This window comes from Ahaetulla prasina, chromosome 2 (genome assembly GCF_028640845.1).
Source record: "Ahaetulla prasina isolate Xishuangbanna chromosome 2, ASM2864084v1, whole genome shotgun sequence".
Taxonomy (NCBI): domain Eukaryota; kingdom Metazoa; phylum Chordata; class Lepidosauria; order Squamata; family Colubridae; genus Ahaetulla; species Ahaetulla prasina.
The window spans coordinates 179,729,604-179,750,375 of record NC_080540.1 but is presented as its reverse complement, the minus strand read 5'-3'; the positions used below and the strand labels follow the sequence as shown (position 1 = coordinate 179,750,375).

Sequence of the window (20,772 nt, the reverse complement as noted above, 5' to 3'; positions counted from 1 at the left end):
AAACTTTACAATGACTCTCTGATAGATTTTGTCCAGTGTCTTAGTGCAACTAAATTGTGCTGCCAGTTAACAAGCTAGAGAAAGCCTGCAGAGCATGGTTTGAAATTCTTTTCAGCCCCTTTGCCACAAATGGCTCCAAAGAGGAGAGTATTATATTCTGTAGAAGGAAAAAACATGTTGCCTCTGTGTGTATATGTGAGGACCTAATTGGGGCAGGTGTGTACATATGGGTCAGTGGTGGTATTCAGCAGGTTCTGACCAGTTCTGGAGAACTGGTAGGGGAAATTTTGAGTACTTTTTTGAGGGAGAACCGGTAAATACCATGTCTGACTGCCCCTGCCCCCATCTATTCTCTGCCTCCCGAATCCCAGCTGATCAGGAGGAAATGGGATTTTGCAGAATCCTTCCCCTGGAGTGGGGTGGGAATGGAGATTTTATAGTATCCTTCCCCTGCCATGCCCACCAAACCATTCCACACCCACAGAACCGGTAGTAAAAAATTTTGAAGTAAAATTTTTTGAATCCCACCACTGATACGGGTATGTGGGAGTATTTAATCAAGGTGGATACAGATATATGTGTTTCTGCTTTCATGTGTTTATTTATGTATGTGTATGCGCACCGGGAAGTACAAGACAGATGGCACATGGTTCACTCTGGGTCAAATAACCAGGAGAGAAGTCGAAGGGGGCTTAGAATGGAGGAACTGGCAGCATTTTGAATTTCTGTTCAATTGTCCCTCCCATGAGTGTTTGTGTGGAGAGGAGTCATTTTTTCTCTGCACTCCAAGCTGGATCAGGCTTATTTCTGACCCTGATCAGCCAATAGTAATTTATTCAATAATTTGTGGTCACATATTAACCTAATACAACAAATGCAGGCATAGTCATGCAGTCTTCTATCTGTATTCTGAAAACAGACAGGAAATTAAAATCACAGATGGTACAGCAGATGTAAAAAGTGCCTCTATCTGAATTTTTCCATGTGTTATTATTCCCACAATTTAAAGTGGCACTGAAGTTATTTTAGCAATGTAAAATTTATTATTCCGTTATTGCTTCAATTTTTAGCTGAAATCCAAAGACAGCAAAAATTACTTGTGTCACTTTTAATTTTTCCTGTCTGAAGATATATTTGAATAATATGGTATAATCTCTCTTTTTTAAAAAGTGCTTCAGGAAGTTTTGGGATTTTGAAGGTGGAAATTTTAAAAACCACAAGATCAATACATATGCATATATAATTTGATTTTAATTTACATGTCTCAAACAGGGTGGAAAACAAAAGCTTTCCTACCCTGATAAGGCAACTGTGAACTATGATAAATCTCAAGAGTCAAAGATTACACAGGTTGTAAAAGCAGTAGTTTATCTCCTCTCCCTTTTTCCATCCAACCCTCCCCCTCCCCACCACTAAAGCCTATACCTATAGGGTCCATCTTCACCATTTCTTCTTGTGCTCATCCATGGAAACTCCCCCAGGTCCTAATGCCACAACAAGCAGCAGGCCACCAATGACAGACATGGTCTGGAAAAAGTCATACTTGAGGAAATCATGAAGGGGACTGAAGTTGGGGACGTGCCAGAAGGCATTCTGGATCAGGTTGATGATGAAAAGCCAGATGACCAGAGTAAGAGCAGCAAGCTTGGTCTTGAAGCCAATGGCTACCAAAATGATAAGAGCCATGCCAAAAATATCTTGGAAAATCTGGGAAAGGACAAATGCAGTATATTAGCTCCTTACAGCTTCTTGCCTTAATGGCAATTTTTTTCCCCAGATCCAAAATATACTAAAGATACAATTTCAGGATTTTAATTTGCCCAAAATGTACTAAAATGAGACAAAATCAAAATATAAAATAAATTCTGTCACTCCTTATTCTGTATTATGTGTGTCTGTATATGTGTGTGTGTGTGAGAGAGAAAGATGATTTACTATAGTTTTATTGTAAATGTTAAGAATGGCAAAGTGTAATGCAGTGGTTCTAAATTATTTTGAAATTTAGATGCTTTAAAACAGTGGTCACCAACCAGTGGTCCATGGACCACTGGTGGTCTGCGAGAAAATTTTGGTGGTCTGCAGAAAAATTATTTGTATTTTTTATATTGCACTAAATACTAATTATCCTTTTAAAAAAATTTATTATTAGTGGTCCTCGGGATTTAAAATTATGAATTTAGTGGTCCTGAGGTCCGAAAGGTTGCTGACCCCTGCTTTAAAATACATTTTACAGCCATAAAATTACTATCTGTTTCATTATTTTTATGAGATTCTGAAATTGTATACCAGCAGCAAAGTGTGATGATGACTCTAAAGAACAAATAGACTTTGGAAAGAAATAAAGAAATGCTAATGATGTTTTAGCAAAAGAGTCATAGGATACTGCCAAAATTCAGATGGAGTCTAAGTTCTAGAGCAGCGGTCCCCAACCTTTCTGTGAGCTGTGATGGCGCAGTGGTTAGAATTCAGTATTGCAGGCTAATTCTGCCGACTGCCAAGAGTTCGATCTTGACCGGCTCAAGGTTGACTCAGCCTTCCATCCTTCTGAGTTGGGTAAAATGAGGACCCAGATTGTTTGGGGCAATAGGCCGACTCTGTAAATCACTTAGAGAGAACTGTAAAGCACTATAAAGCAGTATATAAGTCTAAGTGCTATGGCCACTGCTTTCCAGCTTGGTGGATTGATTGAGGGAAGAGGGGATGGTTCTGTGTGAGCAGCTTGTGCAAATCTGTGCACCTGTTTCTCTCGGCCCACTTCCGAACAGGCCACAACCCAGTCATGGGCTGCAGCCCAGAGGTTGGGACCCCTGTGGTAGAAGGTTCTTCCATTCCTGTCTTTCATCACTACTGGAATTGGAGCAGCCTGGACTTATAAACCAGTCAGCAGTTGCAATTCACTGGCTGAGAAGACTCGCTTAAAACTGAAATACCCAATTAATTATCTAATTTAATCTTGAAGTTAATTCATGAATAGTACTACAGATAGTTCTTGACTGAAGACCAAAATTGAGCCCAAAATTTCAGATGCTAAGTGAGTTTTGCCCCATTTCATAACTTTTGCCACAGTTGTTAAAAGAGTCACTGCAGCTATTAAGCAAATCATGTGGTCATTAAGGCAAATGTGGATTTCCCCATTGGCTTTGTTTGTTAGAAGCCATCTGTGAAGGTTACAAATGGTGATCACATGATCCTGGGATGCTGCAAAGATTGTAAATACATGCCATATACCAAGTGCCCAAATTTTGCTCATGTGACCATGTGGGGATCCTGTAATGGTTGTGTGAAAAATGGTCATAAGTCACTTTTTTCAATGCTGTTGTAACTCTGAATGATCATTAAAAAAATGGTTGTAAATTCTGAATTATTACCAGTACAGGTCATCTTCAACTTATGATGGCTGTTGGGACCACAATTGTCCTTACTAAGTGATGTGGTAATAAAGTGTGACATGTGAGCGCATTGCTTAGCAATGGTAACCTAGAAAATCCTGACTGTTGTAACCCCACAACATGTGGGTTATTAAGCAGGAAGCGAATGGAGTCCCAGATGAGGGTTGGGTGAAGCTTGGTGCAGGTGGGTTATGAGCACAGGGAAGCCAGGGAAAGAGGGTGTGGAGTGCATGTGTGAGTGCAAATGCAGGGAAGCCAGGGAAAGATGGTCTACTCTAGAATGCGTTGGTGTGAGTGCAGGAAGGGCAGGGAAAGAGACCATGAGGTACACATGTTTAAGTCGGGGGGGGGCAGGAAAGGAGGGTGCAAGTGAGTAAAGAGGAAGAAGAGCACAACGCCTGTGAATGAGGAAAGAATGGGATGAGGAGAGTTTTATCCAAGCATCAATGGTTGCTGCAAGTGTCTGAATTTTGTTCACATGATCACGGGGGCGGGAGCATTGCAACTTTGAGGACTGCTTGTAAGTCTCTTCAGTGCCATCATAACTTTGGCCAGTTGCAAACAAATGATTGTAAATTACATACTTGTAGAGTGACCACCTGACAATTTTTTAGACAGAAAATAAACAAAATGACATGCCACTCACAGTGAAAGGACTGAGTTCAAAATGCAGGAGTGTCATGAACATGAGAACAAGGAGTAACCGGCCGCCAAGTTGCATGTACTGCCGTGGTGAGATATCGTCCACAGTAGGAACTCCAGCAAACATAGATTTCCCCTCAGAGCGAGATTCTGCAAGTAACAAAAGCAATCCACCCCCAAGAGCCAAATTCCTACAAACAAGAATGGGGGGAGGGGGACCCAGTATCATTCTTCAGGCCAGAACAGAAATAATCAAATGTCATAATTTGTATCAAAGTAGATACATCAAAGTGGCAGCTTGACTTTCCCTAGTAACCTTTTAATATTTTTTAACCTTTATAATGTTTACTGTGAAGGATTTGATGTTTTCCCCCCCTGTATCGCATATATCACTAAGTAAAACGTATAATTCTGGCCTAGACGGCATAAAGGTAAAGGACCAGTCACCATAACAGAAAAGCAGAACAGAGAACCATAACATAACCTTTCACGAGTTCGGTCAATAATCTCCTTAATGTATTCAAGAGTTAAAGGTAAAAAAGTTCAGTTGTAGATGCTTTGGGCACTTTATTTCTCAGTGTTGATATTCTTTCAATAGGCAGGGGCTCGTAGAAACAAATTTAATTCAAGAGTGCTAAATGAAGGATACTGAAACAGAATTTAGCTAGGAGCTTCTTTCAAATCTTTTGAAGAGCAAAAATCACAAGGCAGTTGGATCAAGCTCCACTCAATTACTGAGTTGTGTATCACTAAACTGCTATCTTGGCGCTAGACCAATCTAGCTCTCCCATTCATTTCACAGTAATTTGTTTCTATCACTAGCCTGACAACAAAGCTCTTTAGACATAAATTTAAATACACAAAATTTTTAACATTAATTAAAATTAGCACCCTTGCTTTATATGAATACGTGGATGGGGAATCTTTGCCAAAATATCTAGCCAGGTCTCCTTGGGAAGACAGAACAGATAGTGCCTTAGGGTTTCACTTACCTCATTAAGAACTTGAGGTCCCATAAAATACTGTAAGCAATTGTCTGAAAAACAAACAGATGCTGGGAGATAGTAACTCTGTGGACACCACTTACCATTTTGGCTGAACAGCCATGAACAATTATTACAAGGTTTCATGTATTCACTTTTGGAATAGGAACCATTTCTCCTTGTCAAAGTACCACTCTTCATGTTAACTGGACACATTCATACAACCTACCTGTGATTTAGGCTTGGTTCTTTCATCTTCGGCTGGGGTCTCAGTCATCCTTGGAATGGCTAATAAACTGGCATCTCCCTATTTTTTCTAAACGATCAGAAGCACAGTAGCTCAATCAAAAGCAGTTGGGAGAGCTACTCCTTAAATAATCCTGCAGCAATGGGAGGCAACTGAGCAGGAGATTTCCAATTTGTAGCCATCTTAAATGATAGCTACTGTGATAGCTAAGCATGGCTTAATTCTTCCATATGTTTGGATAATAAAACTTGGGCTCCCAAACTGCTGGTGCAGCACCACCATTATACTACACTTTTCTTTTTTACAAAATAAAATTTAAGTATATTAATTATTAAAGTGTTGGAATACAAAGAGTATGAAAAATCAAATTGAATGCAAAGAAAGCAGAAAAAAAGACACAAAATACTGTTTAAATTAAAAAGCAAAGAAATCATAGTGAGAAAGAAAAAGTGGATTGCATCTTCCCCTTCTCTTCCCTTTTCACTGCCAACTCTAGGACTTTGTTTAGATATTTGATATATATATCAAACACTAGTCACTTTTTAAAGTTTCTGTTTAAATCCTAGAAAAAAGGTATTCGACATTTAAGTCTGCCTTGCTCTATGAAGTATCTGTAAACATATATTGTGGATATATAACAGCAATTTTGCCATTACAGCATATTCTCCAATATTAGTACCCCAATCCAATATCATAGCCAAGATATTTATTTTCCAATATTGTGGTAGGCTTATTCTTGCTCTGGTCAAAATGTATCTTTCTAGGACTTCCGGAGGCTCCGCTCTCTTCGACGGATGCCTGAAAGGCGCCCGCGCTGGGATTCTGTAAAAAGCCGGCGAAAACAGCAAATATCAGCTGTTCGCCGGTTGAAAGTACTTTCCCTGGGTAAAGGGGACAGGAAAGAGCAGAGGAGGGATAGGAAGAACTCCCTAGAGGCCCCGCTTTCTCGATTTGAAAGCGGGGAACTCGAAGGGGAAAGTTCCCTGGAAATCCCTCTGCAGCAGCTCCAGACCCAGCGTGTCTCTGCTTCGGCAGAAAGAGAAGAAAGCGACCATCTCTGCTTCAAATGATTGCTATGGATTTTAATAAGCAGACGGAACAAACACAAGAGATCAGTCATTTAAACTGCCAAGTATTAAATCTGACTTCTATTTTTTTTTAAACTTTTTCTGCTTACAATCAACATTGAAACAAAATGGGGTTCGTTAGTTGCTGAGAAAGCGAAAGTGAATGCAGACTTTATCATATCGTGCTGGACTATAAGCAGAGCAGACTGGATTTTTGCTTATTTTTAATTTCTTCTTTTTTTATTTGGATGTAAACGGACTGCTGGATTATTTTAGTTTGCTTAAGTATTTGAGAAGGGGACTCTCAGTAAGAATTTGGCCATGAAGGTTCTTTCAGAAGAATTGATTTGTGACTTTATACAGGAATATAGAGAGAAAATGTATGTAATTATCCAAAAATATGAATTGATAAAAAATTGGGATGTTTTGGATGAGAGTTTAGAGGAAACTAATCAGTCCAATCAGTACTTGGAAAATGGAGTGGAGGAGATACAAGCAAAAGTGGATAAAAATGAAGATATGATCGTGAATAAATAAGATGATGTAAATGTAAATCTTTAAAAGATTTGGATGAAACACCTGAATTTGCGTTACAAGAGGTTGTTTCCCGAACCGATAAAATACACAGGGCTAATGCTTTACAAGAGTTTTCTTTCCAGAATGATGGAATATATGGTAGTAATTTGTGGATTGTTGGATAAAAGGAACCATTAGGAGATATTGTGATTGACTTTTTAAAAGGAGTAATGAAGGAAAGACAGAGACTAATGCATAAAAAAACCCGGCAAGAGACAAAAGTATTATTCTTGAAAGAAGTTTTTTTTTGAAATATTAACAGATAAAAATATTAGCGTTCCTGAAAGACTATATGCAAGAAAGATCTGGAAGAAATGGGTTGATTATATGTTTGATATATATCACAAAAGACTAGATATTTGGAATTATATTGGATTGTTTTTTCTCTTAAGCTTGTGTACTAAGAAAAATGGTGATGGTCAGAGGAGGAAGGACTAAAGTTGAATAGAGATTGTAATTTGCTGTATCGAAATTATGTAATGTGTTTTACTGAATTGTAAATAGAATATTCTCGAAAGACTTTGTTAGAAAGATTTGGGGGGGAAATGGGTTGATTATATGGTTTATAGAAGTTACAAGAGAGATATTCTCTGAATAGGATTGGATTTTTAAGCATTATCTGGTTTTAAATACTTTAGGATTAATCTGCTGTATTGAATATATTTTATCAATGTTAATTGTTATTTCTTGAAGGATTTTGGTTATGTAAGGGGGAAGTCAGAGCCAGAGAGGAAAAATTTATATAATTGTTTTGGAATAATTTAGCTTATATTCGTTTTTGAACTATACCTTATGGGTGTTCCGGGAAAGGGAAAATTTAGTGAATGATTGTTTTTTGAACTATACCTTGTGTTTGTTCTGGGAAGTCGGGGGGAGAGGAGGGTGGTTTCGGAGGGAGGGGGTGGAGTGGGGGAGGGAAAAAGGGGGGTAAAAATTTTGTAAAAACTTTTTCAATAAAAAAAAATGTATTTTGCTAAATAATTTTTATTTATGTTTTTTAGGATTATACTTAGCAGAAACACTATTACTTTTTTTTCATGCATTTTTTTCCAATACTTTGTGAGATATTTTACATGACTATCTCATGTTACAGAATTATCTTTTGTATTATGGCATTTCCAACATTTGCGGGGTTTTTTGCTTTATCTATTTTGGCAATCACTGACAATGTTGTAGACCATCTGTAGAATATTTTATATCAGTTTTCTCTTAAATTGTAGCTTGGAATAAATTTTAATATTTTTTCCATTGGTCTTCCTATTGGTCCATTGCAATTATTTCTCTCAAATTTTGCATCCATTTTATGATAGTTTTAAATTTGTTCTCTCTTTTTGTCATATTTTAGCAACAATTTATAAATACATCCCAGTATATGATATTGGTTTTATATAAGCATTCAGTTTTCAGTTAACAGAATTTGAAATGTTTGAAATGCTTTTCTGGGAAATTTAAAAGTAGACTAGACTAGAGGCTACAGTGCAAAAAAAACCACAGTAGTTATAACGGTATGAGAAATTCAAAAAGGCTATGATAATAATCTGCTAATAATGAGCCTGATGGTGTCCTAAAGATAATGGGATTTATTCAATTCTGGTAAATTTTCATGGGACAAAGAGTAACAAAGCATAGCATCATCCTAATGATACGTGCAGATCAAATATGTGCAAAGTAAGAACAAAATGCCCTGTTCACAAAAACAGTTGCAGGTGGTACCATCTTCAAGACCCTGCTTTTTCCAGCTACTGCTATTGTACAAGAGAGCCCTTCTGTTTTTACCTTACATATTTGGATTTAGCATACAAACACTATACGTCATCCTCTCCTTTGCAATCAGTGGCCTTTTATTTTCCACAGCTTAGAAATCTTTTTCTTCTCTTGTCTTTGAGCAGTATACTCTTGAGAAGAGGACTAGCAAAGTTATCTCCAGGTTCTTAGCAGCATACTGTTTTACAAAACATTTTGACATTACTTTATTATTTCTCACATAATAAATCTGTGATGAAAGTAGAAGCAACTCAGAATAATATGGTAACAATCACAAGAACCATGAAAAAACATTCTTTATACATTCTCCCCCTAAAATACCCAGAAGCTCTAGTGAAAAAAAAAACATTATCAATTGATTATTTAATATGTATTAACCAAAGTTAGATGATAACTTTATTTAGGTTTCTAGTAATAATTATACAGATAGCTGTAATATTATAGATTTTCACAATACATATAAAAGTCTGTATGAGTCTTGAATATATTAAACTCTAATGTGATTATGAAACTAAATCCTGTGAATGAACTGCAGCACACATTCTGGCTGTGGGATTTGGATATTATTCTGTGTAATTTTCAACTTACCTGCATAAAAATAATTCCAAACAGGCCAAAGCATGCATAAGGAACAAACTTTCTTGTTAGGACAAACACACATCCAGCTAAAAGAGAAAAAAAGAATAACTTTGGTAACAGGAAACTAATGTTCCATGAAATTAAATACAGAAACTATCTCCCTTATTGTTCTTTCAAATATTTAGCTTTGAATAGCTTTATTAATATTTTTTGCTTTCAAAAATCTACAAATTTAACTTCTCACATTGATTTTATTTCATATTGACTGAACTGTCTACAGGTAGTCCTCAACTTACAACACTATTGGGACAACTTTCATTGCTAAAGGAATGCCACGGTTTAGTGATTTGCACCTGATTTACAACCTTTTTTTACTGTGGTCGTTAAGTGAATCATATGGTTGCTGGGACATTGCAACCATCATAAATACATGAAGGTTGCCACAACAGTTTTAAGCCTGAGGACCACTTTTTTCAGCACTATCATAACTTCGAATGGTCATTATAAACAGTTGTAAAACAAGGACTGCCTGTATTGCATGTAGTAAGTGCACACAGGTACATACAAACCTAAGCTTATCAAGGGCCCTTTTAGACTTCTATTTTTTAGATAACATTAGAGACTATTATAGCAGCACCTTCCTGATCTAGAAAACTATATAATCAGTACTTAAGTACTAATCAGTCTGACTCTGATTGAGACTTGGAAGGGGTGCATTGGAGAAGTTGGCTACACCAGAAAAAACATCTTAGAAGGCAAAGACTCTCCTACAAGAGCATGGATCCACAGCTACATTTGACTCAAGGAAATTTTGGCCTCTTTTACTATTATTTTTTTTTGGCTAAAATTTCAAGAATAAATGTGGAGTTATCTTAGTTTATTAACCTTCAAACAAACCCACATTTTTTTTAACCTACTCTTCTTCTATGAAACTCAGGGCAGCTTAAGTTAATCCATCTTTCTGCAATAAGTTTCATGCTGGAGCAGATTTGAGTTCAATTAAAGACTGCAGTTTTGTTCTCATATTTTGGAGTAAGCTTTAATTCACTTAGTGGTATTAAATGTGAACAATATAGATAGTCCTTAACAAACATTCATTCAATGACCACTAACAGTGACTCTGAACAAATGATAGTTATGCCCAGTCCTCAAGATATGACCATTGCAGTGCCACTGCGGTCACCTGATCAAAATTCAGGCATTTGGCAGCGGACAGGGTTGTTTCAACTCCTCCATCTGTGTATCTCCTGCCTCATTTTTGCCCTTTTGGTCGTCCTCCATTTGGATGCCCCCAGTTATCACCATCTTGCTCCCTCTGCTGACTAATCACACCTGGCCTGGCCCCTTCATGAGGCAGCTGCTGGCCTCACAAGGCCTTCTTCCCAAGGGGGTTTCCTCAAAAGACCTTGGAAGGAAAGCATGGCCAGCAGCTGCCTTGTGAAGAGCCAGGCTGTGTGGGTCCCATCAGCAATGGAAGCAAGAAGACTGCCGGTTAGCTGGGGTGGCGGAGCACAGAATGGCAGGGACTTGAATACAAGATGGCAGTGAGGGTCGCTGCATTTTCATGCTACACTGTGCTGGAGTGGCTGGGGCTTCTCACCACTGTATTGAGCTGTGGTCGCTGCGCTGCTGTGCTGGGGCAGCTGGGGCTTCATACTTTCCTGCTATGTGCAGAGTGAGCAGAGGGCCTGTGGGTAGGCTTTGGCAATGCTGGGCTCATCTCCACACTTCATCAAAGCCCCACAGGCCAGTTCTCTAGGAACACCTTCAATGTGAACTGCAGAGCGTGCATCGGAAGGGTTCCTTGAGAATCAACCAGCAGGCTTTGAAAGCTGCTGTCCCTTTCTGAGGCTTTACAAGACGAGGGAGGCAGTGAGACACATCTGGTATGTGGAGCCCTGGCAGGCAGGCAGGGTGCACACATGGAAATGTGTAATAGGTTGAGACTGCAAAAATGAGGCAAGCCCGCCAGGAGTCTGGTGGAACTGCACTGGAGAAAGATGGCTAAAGGTCAGCTGGGGATGATTGTTGGCAGAATAGCCAAAAAGGAACAGATGGGGGAAGATAGGCAGGTGGGAGTTAACTGAAGTAGAGGCAAATGCACCAGGGCAGACGTACCCTAACCCTAAAAATGGCATTATCCTGGCTTAATGACCTGAACAGAGTATACTGGAATTATCATCACTAAGCAATGTCATCATGTAATGTTCAGTCTAAGGACCACTACACTTAGGAGTGAAAATTCATCCCAGTTCGAGTGGTTAAGCTAGGACTATCTGCATTCATAGTTACAAATTTTCTAGCGAGGACAAGGACACAGTAAGTTAAAATATAAAAAATTACCTTTGCTAATAGTAAAAGAAATGCACCAAGAAAATAAAAGAGATAATTTACAGTGTCTTGTTTTTTCTCATGTCCAACACTATCCATCACTTTAGTGTTTTTTTGAACAATTTAAATGAATTGTGTAAATATTCTATTACAGTAAAATACTGATTTATTTTTTAGCAAACTGGGTTTTTCTGAACACAGCCTGAAGGTAGGAGAAGGGTAAATTCATTCCTCTAATTAACTGCTGTTCCTGCTACAATTTTCCCAAGCCTTCTAGTTTCATCCTGTTGTCTCACAAATACAGACATGAAAATTCACTAGCAATAAGACAGAACAGTCTAGTTTACATTCAGAGAGATGTTCTTGAACATAAGCAAAATACATCCTAAAAAAATAAAAAAAAAATTTAAACTAGCTCCAATTTCTGCATCAAATTCTATGGAGGATGCCACCTCACTGTCAGTGTTCTTCCTAAAACCACCAAAGAGGAGTTCTTACCCAACTGTCCACACATATTGATTAACACAAAAAGTGTGGCTAAAAATACACCGCTTCCCCAAGATAAGTTGATGTAGTCCCGCTGCTCATTCCATTGGAACCACATCCTGATGCCATCTTCCAAAAATGTGCTGATTAGGCAGAGGTGGGCCAGATGAGGTAGTACATGCTTTGTCATGCGCAAAAACTAGAAGAATAGGGGAGAGGGGAATAGCATTAGAGAGCCATAAGAGAGCCATAAGCCATAATTTTAACAACGAAGTTGATAAAGGGATCTTTGGATATTTGAGCATTAAAAAGCAGTTATACTTGCTTAATTTATAGATGCAGGAAATACAGTTTTACTCTTGGTGCAAGGTCACTTAGTATTAAGATAAGAAAAAGATCTCAACTTTCAAACTGCTGAATGAAGCAAACTAAAGCTAAACTACCAACCACTCTGCTTTTTCCCCCCTATTTCACCTGAATAATGTTTTGTCCCTTAAAATGTGTGTACTTAAAATGAGGTGATGTAACAGTACAAGTGAATAGAAGCAAGATCAAAATCTACTGATAGTGTTTTGGCTCATTTTCACACAGTCAGCAAGATGATGATGATGATGTTGATGATATTTCTTTATTAAATGAAAATCTTATCTGATTCCTAGAGATATTGGATGGTTAAAATTGTTACAAATATTTAGAATAAGAAACCAACACAAAACAAAAAGGAACAAAGATTGCAGAGATATCAAATTTGGATGCAAAGGAAAAAGAGCAGACCATCAAAAGCCTGAGCTAGGATCCAGATCTGAAATATCAGTGAGTGGAGGTCATTCAAATCTAAAGGGGGGAGGGGACATTCATTACAGAGTGCAGGTGCTGCTACAGAGAAAGCACACTCCCAGGTGCCAATAGATGGCATTGTTTAATTGAAGGAACCCAGAGCATCTCAACCCTGCCAGATTGGATCGGCCAGGAAGATACTGTGGGAGTCAGACCATCTCTCATCTCTATGGATTTTAATCGCCATCGCGTTTAATCACAACTAAAATTGTCAATTAAACAAACAATAACCTCTGGCTGATTTTTGCTATTTTTTTCATCCTGTTTCAGTATTTCCTTCCTACAAAATATGAGCACTAACCTACTGTCTTTATTTAGTGCTAAATGAAATTCTGCATGCTGGTTTATAGTATTGAATTAGTATCTCCAAAGTGTAATATGCAGATTAGGTTAGTATATAGGACACAAGATGCAATATAAAATTGGCTCTAATTTTGAGTGTTATATTGTTCTTAGATCCAGTTGATAGACATGTATATCCAATACAAAAAGCATGTAGGTCCTGGAGGCTTGACCTTTGGAATCAATGGCTGCCTAATTAACAATTAGACTACTTAAGTCTTGGTTTTCTTTTCATTGCTTTCTAAATCCATTGTTTTCAAATTAGCTGCTTCCAATTATTGATTAACATGGTTGGCTTTGTTCTATCAAGGATCTAAAATGTTCTTAATAATTATCCATAAGGTGAGTATGAACTCAGTGTAGAATATAGTTTTAATAGCACCATAAATATCTTTGTGCATGGTATTTGCCATCTGCCTTGGTGAGCAGAAATCATGAAGATATTTAGACTTTAATACCTTATTCTAATTAATGAAGCATTTGTCCTACTTTAGGAAGTCTTTCTTTTCTCAAAAAATAATATATTTAGCTGTGCCTTTAAATCAGACAATTTTGTTTTAATCTAGCTCTGACTTAAAATAAATTGCTTATTTTGATATTTGTTATCCAGCAAAATCAGACTGGCTGGTTCTTTTGTCCACACAGTTATTTACAAATATCTGAATATACAACATTGAGCTAGGAAATAATTAGATTTCAAAGAGATTGCTCTACTTGAGATTGCTTTATTTAAAAATCTGTTTCCCAAAAAGGATGATTGCCGATTCACCTTTTTAGGCTGAAAGTATAATATATTCTCTGGCCAACACTGAGTGGACATACAGATGCAACTTTCTGCACTTGCTATTTTAAGGCAGGGATGGGAAATCTGCAGCTCCAGAGCCATATATAGTCCTTAATTTTTGAAAAAACCATGACTGTTCAAAACCAAGAGTAGTTTCTTGACTTCTTGAAATGGGAAATTATAATCTAATATCTACAATAGGCAGATTATACTAGTTACAAACATACATTTTCCCCATTCACTATTGTGATATGGTTTCACTTTCTTTGCAGCCATGAAACTCCTAAAATAATAAATGTTCTGTTATCTCATTGTGTAAAGGTAGTCCTTAATTTACAATCATTTGTTTAGTAACCATTTGAAGTTACAACAGCACTGAAAATAATGACTTATGACCAGTTTTCCCACTTATTACCATCGCAACATCCTCATGGTGATATGATCAAAATTCAGGTACTTTATAGCTGGCATGTATTTATGGCAGTTGCACTTTCCTGGGTCATGTAATCACCAGTTGTAACCTCAGCTGACTTCTGACAAGCAAAGTCAGTGGGGGAAGCCAGATTCACTTAACAACCACATGATTCACTTAACAACCACAATGATTCATTTAATAACTGTGGCAAAAAAAATCATAAAATGGGGCACAACTCACAACTATCTTGGTTTGTTGTTGTTAGTTGCGAAGTCGTGTCTGACCCATCATGACCCCATGGACAACGTTCCTCCAGGCCTTCCTGTATTCTACCATCCCCTATTTAAGCTCATGCCTACTGCTTCAGAGACTCCATCCAGCCACCTCATTCTCTGTCGTCCCATTCTTCTTTTGCCCTCAATTGTTCCCAGCATTAGGCTATTCTCCAGTGAGTCCTTCCTTCTCATTAGGTGGCCAAAGTATTTGAGTTTCATCTTCAGGATCTGGCCTTCTAAAGAGCAGTCAGGGTTGATCTCCTCTAGGACTGACTGGTTTGATTGCCTTGCAGTCCAAGGGACTTGCAGGAGTCTTCTCCAGCACCATAGTTCAAAGGCCTCAATTCTTTGGCGCTCAACCTTCCTTATGGTCCAACTTTCACAGTCATACACTGTAACTGGGAAAACCATAGCCTTGACTATACACACTTTTGTTGGCAGGGTGATGTCTCTGTTTTTTGGTACGCTGTCTTGATTTGCCATAGCTTTCCTCCCCAGGAGCAAGTATCTTTTAATTTCTTGGCTGTAGTCCCCATCTACGGTGGTCTTGGAGCCCAGGAAAATAAAGTATGTCACTACCTCTATTTCTTCTGCATCTATTTGCCAGGAATTGAGAGGGCTGGATGCTATGATCTTAGTTTTCTTAATGTTGCGTTTCAAGCCAACTTTTGCACTCTCCTTCTTCACCCACCTCAAGATGCTCTTTAGTTCCTCTTCACATTCTGCCATTAGAATGGTATCATCTGCATATCTGAAGTTGTTGATATTTCTCCTGGCAATCTTAATTACAACTTGTGATTCATCTAGCCCCACCTTTCTCATGATGTGTTCTGCATGTAAGTTAAATAGGCAGGGCAACAGTATACAGCCTTGCCAAACTCCTTTCTCAATTTTGAACCAATCAGTGGTTCCGTGTCCAGTTCTCACTGTTGCTTCTTGACCAGCATACAGGTTTCTCAAGAGACAAATAAGATGGCCTGGTACTCCCATCTCTTTAAGAACTTGCCACAATTTGTTGTGATCCACACAATCAAAGGCTTTAACCTAGTCAATGAAGCAGGAGTAGATATTTTTCTGGAACTCTCTAGCTTTCTCCATGATCCAGTGTATGTTAGCAATTCGATCTCTCCCTCTTCGAAATCCTGCCTGTACTTCTGGTAGTTCTCGGTCCACATACTGCTGGAGCCTAGATTGTAGGATTTTGAGCATAACTTTGCTAGTATGTGAAATGAGCGCAATGGTTAGCAATGAAAATTTTAGACTCCATTGTGGTTGTAAGTGGAGAACTAACAATACAAGCTTTCTCTAAGAATAAGTAGCTTGTTAGGAATTTGATCCTACTTATCCTCTCCCAGCATACATTTTTATTCAGATTGCCTGAATGTCTGCACTTGATAGCAATATACTAGTAATACCATGTTTCCCTGAAAATAAGACCCTGTCTTATATTTTTCTGAACCTTGAAATAAATGCTTGGCCTTATTACTAGGCGTTCAGGAGATATCTTATTTTGGGGGAAACAGGGTAGTAAGACAACGACATTTAGTTGAACTGATTTGAAACATATTTTGAATAAATAACTTGTATTTGAAATTATTTTTAACCCAATTTGGGTGGTAAATGCAATTTAAGATAAAGCATTCCTTTACTACTATCTTAAATCTGCTTTTCTCTCATAAAGGAATGTTTTGAACAAAATGGACTTCAATATTATTTATGCAAATATTAATACAAAGAACTAATACAAATGTAATTGATCAATTAATTGAAAGTCATAATTTAAAGGTGAAGATTAATAGTAGCCCTAACTCGTCCTCTTAAAGTAACTTCAGAAGTTACATTAAATATGGAAGGAAATGTAGGTCATTAGAGAAAATTGATATGTATCTGTTTTGGGCTTTTTTTAACATGACATTTAAACGAACATTCCAGTTAGATAAAATTAAATATGTAAATCAACATTACTAGGCTTCTCAGATATGAATTTATCATATCTAGAGTCAGTTACTGTGATGCTTAAGGTGCTGGCCTAGAAACCAGGAGACAGTGAGTTCTAGGCCTGAGCCTGCTGAGTACTTTAGGCCATAGGACTCTTATGGAAAATAGAAGGCAGGTATATTCCCCATCTTGAATTGACCAAAATATATGTAATAATAATACAACTAAGACCCATTAGCATCCATTATTTAGGAAAAATATAAATCTATGCATCACTCAATTGAAACACAGAATGGAGTATCAGTATGGATAATGGGCACTTAGATCAAAGATGATCTTTAATTTACAACCATAATTGAGCCCAGAATTACGGTCATAAGTCAGGCCGAACATTAACCTGTGTCCAACTTAATTTCATAATTTTTTAAGGTGGTCATTAAGCAAATCACCCTGGTTAATGACCACAGTCATTAAGCAAAACCATTGTCTGCAATGGGAAATCAGAAGTAAACACCAGTTTCTGGCAAAAAAAATATATCATAAATTTTGGTTGTGTGACCATAGGATGCAGCTAACAGCCATATGGTAGATGCAGACCAGTTGCCAAGCACCCAAAGGGCAATCAGGTGACCATGGGAGGGGTTTTTTCAAATCTGGATTGTAAGTACTTTTTGGGTCTGTTGTAACTTTGGATGGTCACTAAGTAACTGGCTATATGTCGAGGAATACCTGCACTGTACTTACATACTAGTCTTGTATAAATATTGTGTATGCTTATTTTTTTAAGAAAGGCCTATATTATATGTTTTAAAATAACATACCTAGGAAACTTGTAATTGTTCATATTCAAAATGTGTTGATTGCCAGAAGAGTCCAAGGCAGGACATAGCATGTTTTGTTCATGCTGCTGAGTAAATAAATCTGTATTCCAAGCTAAGTTCACCCCAAAGAGAACAACTCTTCCACTTTGGAAATACCTTATGTGTATATCTATAAAGATATTTTTAATGATATCTTTTTAAAAAATCTACTGGAAGTAGATTGACATATCTAATTTAAAGCAGACAGATGTATATAAACATTAGTATCACATTCTTTAGTTGCAGATTCATCTGAAAGAACTGAAATCATCTCCATATTCATAATCATTGATGTAAATAAGCATCCCAGTCTATGCTTACATTTGCAATTTACCTTCCCATGCCCACTGTAATTAAAGTGTGGAAAAGCACAGTGGGTGCTTACATTGAGCACACAGTGTAAATTAGATTTAGGAAATAACCTGCAATTGTGGTATATGGAATTACTTCTGCTCAGATGAGTTTAATGTTGCCTAAATGCAGAGGACATGGATCCTGATGCAGATTGAACTCAATCTGGTGGCAGCAGCTCCTTTGATACACTCATAACATACATCTATGCACATGTGCACTTTCAAGTCAGTGTTATTCCTGGTGATTGCTTAGACTAGTCCTTGCAGCTGGCAAGCTTTTGGTTTGCCATTGCCTTTTTCCCAGGACTGAGAGAGTATGACTGGTCCAAGGTCACTCAGCTGGCTTTGTGCCCAAGGCAGGACTAGAATTCAGTCTCCCTGTATCTAGCCTGATGTCATAGCCATTACACCAAAATGGCTCTCATGCATATCATGAAGGCCATGAAAAAAGATAAAAGTCAGAATGAACAATATAAGGATATATTGCTTTAACTTAAGATGCTCGGTAGTTCTTAAACGTCACAAAACCGGTTTTCTAAGCACAAGACTGCAACTCTTTGACAGTATCAGTTAGTTTCAGCACTAAATTTCATAACCATTTGAAACAAAATGCCTAAATAAGGCAATGAGTGCATGCCTTGCAAAATCTCAGCATCTCTCTCAAAAGAGGGCAAATGCCTTGGCTAGACCACGAGAGCTGATAAGGAGTCACCATAACTGGCTGGCTAGCAGAGCTGGATGAGGTACAAGCCAGAAAGTCTCACCTCTGTTGCCCATTTAGTTTTAGGAAGGCAGCAATTTTTTCAAGTCCCCTTTGCATCAGACTCTATCAATGTTCTGCCTTACACTTCAGTTGTTAGAGAACCAAGATAATGTGCCTAACACACTTTGAAATCTCATTTTGGAATAGTTTTATTTTTCTTTAAAAGATTTGTCTGGCTACTCACCTTAGTAGCTCACAATAATAAAACCCAATAACTACAAAATCATAAACCATAAAACCAAAAAAACAAAAACCCAAACACCCCAGTCACCCCCTTGAGGTGCCCCACAATCAGCTGTAGATACCCTCATTCTATGCCAGGGCCTGGGGAAAAAGCTAGGTCTTGATGGGTTCCAGGAAGGCTAAAATGGTGGGGTCTGCTGAATCATGGAGGGAGGGTGATCTGTAAGGTAAGGACTACAGAAAAGACATGTTTCTGAGGTCCCACCATATGGCAAGGCTTCAGGGAAGTGTTGTATCTTATGATTCTTGATGAAGATATCTTTTCTTTTATGTACACTGAGAGCGTATGCACCAAGACAAATTCTTTGTGTGTCCAATCACACTTGGCCAATAAAAACTTATTCTATTCCTATTCCTATTCCTATTCTATTCTTGCAATAGAAGTGTTTTAAATAAACAAGGAAACAAGGAAGGGACCTGGATACAGCGAGTTCCAGTCCTGCCTTAGCCATGAAAGTCAGCTGGGTGACTTTGGCTCAGACTTGTCAGCCCAACCCACCTTACAAGGATGTTGTTGTGGAGCAAACAGGAGGAGGAATGTGTGTTTATCGCTTTGAGCTACTTGAAAAATTAAGTTGGGATACAAATAAATAAAAGTAAACACAGCTGTCCTATCTGATCTGGTGGGACAGGCATATGCCCTTAAGAGAGTAAATAACCGAGTGTGCTCTGTAGGGTTTTGAAGGTGAAAACTCCTTAAAATTGTAACAGGAAGGAAAGTGGGGCTTGGTGGAGCTCACACGCAGCAGAGCATTTAGTGTGACTGTGATCCTGTGAGCAAGTTCTCAGCCTTTCTGATAAGTGACCCAGAAGCTCCACACCTACATCTGCTTAACTGAGAAATTAACGACCTGTGGGATCCAGGAAGGGGGGGGGGAGGAGGCGGATAAGAGGTCTGCGGGGAAATTTCACCATTCCTCCTCCCGAAAAAAGGGGCAGGAGATTTAAAAGCAGAGGTCTTCAAACTTGGCAGCTTTAAGACTTGTGGACTTCAACTCCCAGAATTCTTCAGCCAGCAAAGCTGGCTGGAGAATTCTGGGAGTTGAAGTCCACAAGTCTTAAAGCTGCCAAGTTTGAAAACCTCTGCTTAAAAGGAAGGCACTCTCAGTGAGGGATTCGCGCCTCGTCTCATTAGAAGAGGCAGCCAGTTATGTTAGCCTGCGCACAGAAAGCGTCGGCACCGCTTCCATCCCCGCTGCCGGCAAGCATGGGTACACCGCGGCCCGTCACTTTCGAGGCGGGCAAGAAGCGATGGGGAGGGTCAGCGAAATGGGCGTGATGCACCACACTCCCTCCTACTCCGAGGAAAGACGGCACGGCTCCCCTCACTGGCTCATTCGCGGAAGGAGTATGTCAGGCCAGACCATTCAGACTCGGGAGGGAGAGGTTCTCACCTGATCAGCAACATCTTCGGCAGCCCCCATTAAATCGCCGTTAGGCGCCATTGTGGGAAAGGCGTGATCCAGGTAGCCACGCGGGCTCAATCGCTTTGGGTCCCTTCGCTGAAGGGCTCTGCGAGAAAGTGGGAGGGGACAGCGCGTAACCAATCACATCCGGGACCTGCTTCTGCCCGCCCCTCCGGACCACGTGGATTGAGCCTCCGTTAGCCCCGAGACAAGACTGGGTTGGTTGTGGCCGTACAAGATAGACATAGGAAGAGTACAGAGTGTGCCTCGCACTCGCATACACTTCTGAAACGCTCAACCTGTCCGTGAAGTCCCGAGTTAGAATTGAGCGGGATTCCCGTCCCGTTTTCAAATCAGTGCAAAGTACGAAGGAGTTTTTCCTCACAGGTATGGTAGGAGAGTAACGTTCATCTGAGTACGGAGAGAAATCGTAACCTCGCGCCAATCTGACTCTTCATTTTTATCGATCCCCGTGCCCGTTGCCATGGCAAC

At 38.9% G+C, this 20,772-nt stretch overlaps 2 protein-coding genes across 6 annotated transcripts in view; one reads left to right on the top strand and one right to left on the bottom strand.

Annotated features, from left to right (window-relative positions):
- LOC131190174 (uncharacterized) overlaps positions 1-20,772 on the top strand; it is a 41,210-nt gene that overhangs the window by 975 nt on the left and 19,463 nt on the right. The window lies entirely within an intron of this gene.
- LOC131190177 (surfeit locus protein 4-like) lies at positions 1,233-20,427 on the bottom strand. Of its 5 annotated transcripts, none has more exons than XM_058167255.1 (6): positions 20,269-20,427; positions 12,077-12,263; positions 9,257-9,333; positions 5,024-5,067; positions 4,036-4,222; positions 1,233-1,707 (listed from the first exon to the last, which is right to left on the bottom strand). In XM_058167255.1, the coding sequence occupies exons 1-6, from the start codon at positions 20,317-20,319 to the stop codon at positions 1,441-1,443; spliced, it is 813 nt and encodes a 270-aa protein (XP_058023238.1). In that variant the 5' UTR covers positions 20,320-20,427; the 3' UTR covers positions 1,233-1,440. The 5 variants fall into 5 exon arrangements, with proteins under 5 accessions (XP_058023238.1, XP_058023239.1, XP_058023240.1 ...); XM_058167256.1 differs by lacking the exon at positions 12,077-12,263 and adding an exon at positions 5,244-5,330 and having other exon boundaries at positions 20,269-20,408; XM_058167257.1 differs by lacking the exon at positions 20,269-20,427 and adding an exon at positions 5,244-5,330 and having other exon boundaries at positions 12,077-12,126.

Bases quoted from the DNA above. Each gene is read 5' to 3' on its own strand.
- LOC131190177 (XM_058167255.1), bottom strand. From the start codon at position 20,319: ATGGCGCCTAACGGCGATTTAATGGGGGCTGCCGAAGATGTTGCTGAT. The intron at 12,264-20,268 runs GTGAGAACCTCT...CTATTCTTCTAG, and splicing joins CCGAAGATGTTGCTGATCAG to TTTTTGCGCATGACAAAGCA. The intron at 1,708-4,035 runs GTGAGTGGCATG...GTCCTTTCCCAG, and splicing joins TTGAACTCAGTCCTTTCACT to ATTTTCCAAGATATTTTTGG.